The sequence below is a fragment of the Petromyzon marinus genome, chromosome 70 (genome assembly GCF_048934315.1).
Source record: "Petromyzon marinus isolate PM22_M1 ecotype Great Lakes invasive population chromosome 70, UKy_Petmar_22M1.pri1.0, whole genome shotgun sequence".
NCBI classification, from domain to species: domain Eukaryota; kingdom Metazoa; phylum Chordata; class Hyperoartia; order Petromyzontiformes; family Petromyzontidae; genus Petromyzon; species Petromyzon marinus.
In genome coordinates, this window is record NC_133736.1 from 6,259,983 (window position 1) to 6,267,234 (window position 7,252).

General features: G+C 55.7%; 1 protein-coding gene across 4 annotated transcripts in view; it reads left to right on the forward strand.

Moving 5' to 3' along the window:
- LOC142906770 (uncharacterized) overlaps positions 1 to 7,252 on the forward strand; it is a 49,066-nt gene that overhangs the window by 39,652 nt on the left and 2,162 nt on the right. For 3 of the 4 annotated variants that reach the window (XM_076055231.1, XM_076055233.1, XM_076055234.1), the window contains one exon: positions 5,737 to 7,252. This exon is cut by the window's right edge and continues 2,162 nt beyond it. In XM_076055231.1, the coding sequence (XP_075911346.1) occupies positions 5,737 to 7,252 (1,516 nt within the window). The remainder of the gene's footprint in view (positions 1 to 5,736) is intronic. The other variant, XM_076055232.1, reaches the window with a different exon arrangement.

A 7,252-nucleotide genomic window follows, 5' to 3' on the forward strand; every position in this document is an offset into this window, starting at 1 on the left:
CACACATACGCATACATACACATACATACATACACACATACATACACACACACACATGCATACACACATAAACACACACACACAACAACAACAACCGCCATTCACCACTAAGTGGCGGTGACGTCACCACGACGCTTGTGCCAGGCCATGTGCACCCTGAGGCCACGTGAAGTGTCGAACGCCCGCTGGCAGGAGGTCACGGGGCAGACCCAGGTGCCACGGGTCGACTGACTGAGATGACTAGCTAAACAACCCCCTACCTCCTCGCGGTGCCGGACGGGCAACTCTGTCGTGGACAGTGCTGTGGGGGGAGGCCCAATTTCGATTGGCTCCTCCCCTCGTGGCGTCTGTGTCCACCACAGGGGCTAAACGGGGGCTCTGGACGGGTGCGAGGGGCTGGTAACCCCTCCACCTTCAATTAATTACCACTAAACTACGACTGAAATATATAACTAATAAGCACACATGCACGCGCACACACACACACACTTTTATTTCCGTCAAGAATGTTGCTTTCATCGCCATACCTGTGATCTCCGACCACCAGGGTTTGCAGATTTGCAGAGCATTTCAGCGAGGTCTTGGGGGGAGAGGAAATACCTCAACCCTATGGGGCAACGTGGGGATGATCCTGCTGAGGCTGCAGTGCCTCAAACATTGGAGGAGGAAGTCACCCCCTGTGAGTGGCTGTCTGAAGGCGATCCGGAGTCTGAGACCAGGAAAGGCACCGGGCAGAGATGATCTCCCAGGCGAAATGCTGAGGGAGGGTGGCGTTTGTGCACAGACTACCCTATATGACATCATAACAACGGTCTGGACCACTGGACGGGTTCCACAGGATTGGAAGGATGCCCTGGTGGTTCCCCTTTTTAAGAAGGGGGACCGCACAGACTGTAACAACTACAGGGGCATCTCACTCCTCAGTGTGCAGGGAAAGGTCCTGGCAAGGATTATTCAACATCGCCTTGCCAGGCACGCTGAGGAGAGGCATGCGGAGCCCCAATGCGGTTTCAGGAAAGGCGGTCCTGCACAGATGCCATATTTTCTGTCTGTCTGCTACAGCAGAGGTGTAGGGAATTCCAACAAGACCTACATCTCTGCTTTATTGACCTGGTCAAGGCCTATGATACCATCAGTAGGCCTGGGCTCTGGGTTGTTCTTCGTGCTTTTGGAGTACCTGACCCTCTGCTCACGATCATTAAGGACCACCATGATGGTGAGCGGGCCCGGGTAAAACTACGTGGCCGGGAGTCAGAGCCATTCCCTGTACACTTTGGGGTGCGACAGGGATGTCCTCTGGCTCCCACATTATTTAACATCTATTTTGGCCACGTAGTTCGTGAAGCCTTCAATAGCTGTACCGGAGGAATCTCCATATGGTACAGATATCATGGGAGGCTGATCGACGCCCGGATGCGGTCAAGGGATGGCTCCCTATTGCTCAACCACGTTATGTATGCTGATGATTTGGTAATAGCTGTTCATTCAGAGGGGGAGTTGGAGATGCTGCTGCTGAGACTGGAGCGTGCCACTAAGAGGTGGGGCCTTACCATCAGCCCCACCAAAACTAAGCACCTGCCTGGGTATTTTGTACCATCGGACACTCCACCCCCACAACTCCCAATCGGTGATGGGGCAGTTGTGGAGAGAGTGGAGAGTTTCCCATACCTGGGCAGTGTGCTTATGACTGGCTCCAGTTTAACAGCAGAGGTCTCACTCCGAATCAGTTGAGCGGCAATATCTTTTCATCGGTTGCGTAACGCTGTGTGGAAGCTACCTGGTCTGTCGCTCCGCACTAAGCTTCAGGTCTTCTCGGCCACCGTCATTCCCTCCCTTCTCTACGCTGGCAAAACGTGGACCCCCCTAATGGAACATCTTCGCCGGTTAGAAACATTTAGGCTGGCCTGCCTACGATCCATCCTGGGTTTAACCAGACTGGATTTGCTGAGGAGCTCACAAATCCTTGAAAGATCTGGGCAAGGTCCCATCGGTGAGCTCCTTCGGGCGCGAAGGCTGCGTTGGCTGGGTCATGTAGCCCGCATGCCCAGCCACCGCATGGCGAAACAGCTTTTGTTCGGCCGAATTGAGGGGGCTAAGCGGGCGCGGCTCGGGATAGAGAAGAGATGGAGTGACGTGGTACAGGAGGACGTGGAGCTGAGTGGACTTGCCGATGACTGGTACCAGCGGTGTCAAGATCGGCCTCTGTGGAGGAGGCTCGTGAAGGACGCTACTGGGCAGTTGGAGGCAGTCGCCCTCCAACAACAATGGAGGGCGGAGGAGCGACGCTCACAACAACGAGCGGAGCGCTGGGTGGCTAAAGCACAGCAGGTTGGCACAGTAGGGGGCACAGGTGGTGCATCAGCCAGTCATCTCAGTCAGTCGACCCGTGGCACCTGGGTCTGCCCCGTGACCTCCTGCCAGCGGGCGTTCGACACTTCACGTGGCCTCAGGGTGCACATAGCCTGGCACAAGCGTCGTGGTGATGTCACCGCCACTTAGTGGCGAATGGCGGTTGTTGTTGTTGTTGTGTCACTGTGTGAGTTTCACTGTGTCTCTGTGTGTGTCACTGTGTGTGTGTCACTGTGTGTGTCACAATGTGTGTGTGTCACAATGTGTGTGTGTCACTGTGTGTGTGTGTGTCACTGTGTGTGTGTCACTGTGTGTGTGTGTGTCACTGTGTGTGTCACTGTGTGTGTCACTGTGTGTCACTGTGTGTGTCACTGTGTGTGTGTCACTGTGTGTGTCACTGTGTGTGTCACAATGTGTGTGTGTGTGTCACTGTGTGTGTCACAATGTGTGTGTGTCACTGTGTGTGTGTCACTGTGTGTGTCACTGTGTGTGTGTCACTGTGTGTGTGTGTGTGTCACTGTGTGTGTCACTGTGTGTGTCACTGTGTGTCACTGTGTGTGTCACTGTGTGTGTGTGTCACTGTGTGTGTCACTGTGTGTGTGTGTCACTGTGTGTGTCACTGTGTGTGTGTGTGTCACTGTGTGTGTGTCACTGTGTGTGTGTGTCACTGTGTGTGTGTGTGTCACTGTGTGTGTCACTGTGTGTGTGTGTCACTGTGTGTGTGTCACTGTGTGTGTGTGTCACTGTGTGTGTCACTGTGTGTGTGTGTGTCACTGTGTGTGTCACTGTGTGTGTCACTGTGTGTGTGTCACTGTGTGTGTCACTGTGTGTGTGTCACTGTGTGTGTGTCACTGTGTGTGTCACTGTGTGTCACTGTGTGTGTCACAATGTGTGTGTCACTGTGTGTATGTGTCACTGTGTGTGTGTCACTGTGTGTGTCACTGTGTGTGTCACTGTGTGTGTGTGTCACTGTGTGAGTGTCACTGTGTGTGTGTGTCACTGTGTGTGTCACAATGTGTGTGTGTCAGTGTGTGTGTCACTGTGCGTGTCACTGTGTGTCACTGTGTGTCACTGTGTGTGTCACTGTGTGTGTGTGTCACTGTGTGTGTCACTGTGTGTGTGTCACTGTGTGTGTCACTGTGTGTGTCACTGTGTGTCACTGTGTGTGTGTGTGTGTCACTGTGTGTGTGTGTCACTGTGTGTGTCACTGTGTGTGTCACTGTGTGTGTGTCACTGTGTGTCACTGTGTGTGTCACTGTGTGTGTCACTGTGTGTGTGTCACTGTGTGTGTGTCACTGTGTGTGTGTCACTGTGTGTGTCACTGTGTGTGTGTCACTGTGTGTGTGTCACTGTGTGTGTCACTGTGTGTGTGTCACTGTGTGTGTGTGTCACTGTGTGTGTCACTGTGTGTGTGTGTGTCACTGTGTGTGTGTGTCACTGTGTGTGTCACTGTGTGTGTGTGTCACTGTGTGTGTCACTGTGTGTGTCACTGTGTGTCACTGTGTGTGTCACTGTGTGTGTGTGTGTCACTGTGTGTGTGTCACTGTGTGTGTGTGTCACTGTGTGTGTCACTGTGTGTGTCACTGTGTGTGTGTGTCACTGTGTGTGTGTCACTGTGTGTGTCACTGTGTGTGTAACTGTGTGTGTCACAATGTGTCACTGTGTGTGTGTGTCACAATGTGTCACTGTGTGTGTCACTGTGTGTGTCACTGTGTGTGTGTGTCACTGTGTGTGTGTCACTGTGTATGTCACTGTGTGTGTGTCACTGTGTGTGTCACTGTGTGTGTCACTGTGTGTGTGTCACTGTGTGTGTGTCACTGTGTGTCACTGTGTGTCACTGTGTGTGTGTCACTGTGTGTGTGTGTCACTGTGTGTGTGTGTCACTGTGTGTGTGTCACTGTGTGTGTCACTGTGTGTGTCACTGTGTGTCACTGTGTGTGTCACTGTGTGTGTGTCACTGTGTGTGTGTGTCACTGTGTGTGTGTGTCACTGTGTGTGTCACTGTGTGTCACTGTGTGTGTCACTGTGTGTGTGTCACTGTGTGTGTGTCACTGTGTGTGTGTGTCACTGTGTGTGTGTCACTGTGTGTCACTGTGTGTGTCACTGTGTGTGTGTCACTGTGTGTGTGTCACTGTGTGTGTCACTGTGTGTGTGTGTCACTGTGTGTGTGTGCCACTGTGTGTGTGTCACTGTGTGTGTCACTGTGTGTGTGTCACTGTGTGTGTCACTGTGTGTGTGTCACTGTGTGTGTGTCACTGTGTGTGTGTGTGTGTCACTCTGTGTGTGTCACTGTGTGTGTCACTGTGTGTGTGTCACTGTGTGTGTCACTGTGTGTGTCACTGTGTGTGTGTGTCACTGTGTGTGTGTCACTGTGTGTGTCACTGTGTGTGTGTGTGTGTCACTGTGTGTGTCACTGTGTGTGTGTCACTGTGTGTGTCACTGTGTGTGTGTGTCACTCTGTGTGTGTCACTGTGTGTGTCACTGTGTGTGTGTCACTGTGTGTGTCACTGTGTGTGTCACTGTGTGTGTGTGTCACTGTGTGTGTCACTGTGTGTGTCACTGTGTGTGTCACTGTGTGTGTGTGTCACTGTGTGTGTCACTGTGTGTGTGTCACTGTGTGTGTCACTGTGTGTGTGTGTGTCACTCTGTGTGTGTCACTGTGTGTGTCACTGTGTGTGTGTCACTCTGTGTGTCACTGTGTGTGTGTCACTGTGTGTGTGTCACTGTGTGTGTCACTGTGTGTGTGTCACTGTGTGTGTCACTGTGTGTGTGTCACTGTGTGTCACTGTGTGTGTGTCACTGTGTGTGTGTCACTGTGTGTGTCACTGTGTGTGTGTCACTGTGTGTGTGTCACTGTGTGTGTCACTGTGTGTGTGTCACTGTGTGTCACTGTGTGTGTCACTGTGTGTGTGTCACTGTGTGTGTCACTGTGTGTGTCACTGTGTGTGTGTCACTGTGTGTGTCACTGTGTGTCACTGTGTGTGTCACTGTGTGTGTCACTGTGTGTGTCACTCTGTGTGTGTCACTCTGTGTGTGTCACTGTGTGTGTGTCACTGTGTGTGTCACTGTGTGTGTGTCACTGTGTGTGTGTCACTGTGTGTGTCACTGTGTGTGTGTCACTGTGTGTGTCACTGTGTGTCACTGTGTGTCACTGTGTGTGTGTCACTGTGTGTGTGTCACTGTGTGTGTCACTGTGTGTGTGTCACTGTGTGTGTGTCACTGTGTGTGTCACTGTGTGTGTGTCACTGTGTGTCACTGTGTGTGTCACTGTGTGTGTGTCACTGTGTGTGTCACTGTGTGTGTGTCACTGTGTGTGTCACTGTGTGTCACTGTGTGTGTGTCACTGTGTGTGTCACTGTGTGTGTCACTGTGTGTGTGTCACCACAGAAGCTGGTGCTCCAGGAGGGCAGGGAGCGAGTTTTGCAAGCCATCTCACCGCGACACAGCCCTCAGGGCACTCCCCAGGGCAGCCCCCAGGGCACCCCCCGGGGCAGCCCCCAGGGCAGCCCCCGGGGCAGCCCCCAGGGCACTCCCCAGGGCAGCCCCCAGGGCAGCCCCCAAGGCAGCCCCCAGGGCAGCCCACGGGGCACCCCCCGGGGCAGCCCCCAGGTCAGCCCCCAGGGCAGCCCCCAAGGCAGCCCTCAGGGCACTCCCCAGGGCACCCCCCGGGGCAGCCCCCAGGGCAGCCCCCAGGGCAGCCCCCAGGGCAGCCCCCAGGGCAGCCCCCAGGGCAGCCCCCAGGGCACCCCCCGGGGCAGCCCCCAGGGCAGCCCCCTGGGTACCCCCCGGGGCAGCCCCCAGGGCAGCCCCCAGGGCAGCCCCCAGGGCAGCCCCCAGGGCACCCCCACGTGGGCTGCCCTGGGGGCTGCGATGGCCCCTCCTCATTTCCTCCCCCGCGGAGACCCCAACGATGGCGACAACTCTGACCCCGGCACGGTCTACCTTGACCCCGACGCCCCGAACCTTGACCCCGACGCCCCGAACCTTGACCCCGGCATGGTCTACCTTGACCCCAACGCCCCGAACCTTGACCCCGGTGACCACCCCGGTGTCCATCCCCGCACTGCAGCTGGCTTTAGGATGAACGCAGCTGACCTTGACCTTTGCAGGGAAAAATCTGACCTTGACCCTGACACAGCTGACCGCAGCCCTGACCCCAGCCCTGACCCTGACATGACCCCCAACCCCCGAAGGGAGCCCCCCACTCACTCCTCTGATTCACATACCGTGTCCACCCTATTGTCCACCCCTGTGTCCACCCCTGTGTCCACCCCGGTGTCCACCCTGGTGTCCACCCTTGTGTCCACCCCTGTGTCCACCCTTGTGTCCACGCCTGTGTCCACCCCTGTGTCCACCCCTGTGTCCACCCCTGTGTCCACCCTTGTGTCCACCCCTGTGTCCACCCCTGTGTCCACCCTTGTGTCCACCCCTGTGTCCACCCTTGCGTCCACCCCGGTGTCCACCTCTGTGTCAACCCCTGTGTCCACCCCTGTGTCCACCCATGTGTCCACCCTTGTGTCCACTCCATTGTCCACCCTTGTGTCCACCCCATTGCCCACCCCTGCGTCCACCCTTGGGTCCACCCCGGTGTCCACCGCGGTGTCCACCCCGGTGTTCACCCTTGTGTCCACCCCGGTGTCCACCCCTGTGTCCACCCCGGTGTCCACCCCGGTGTCCACCCCTGTGTCCACTCCGGTGTCCACCTCGGTGTCCACCCCTGTGTCCACTCCATTGTCCACCCTTATGTCAACCCCTGTGTCCACCCCAGTGTGCACCCCTATGTCAACCCCTGTGTCCACCCATGTGTCCACCCCTGTGTCCACCCCATTGTCCACCCCTATGTCCACCCCTATGTCCACCCCTATGTCCACCCCTATGTCCACCCCTATGACAACGCCAGTGT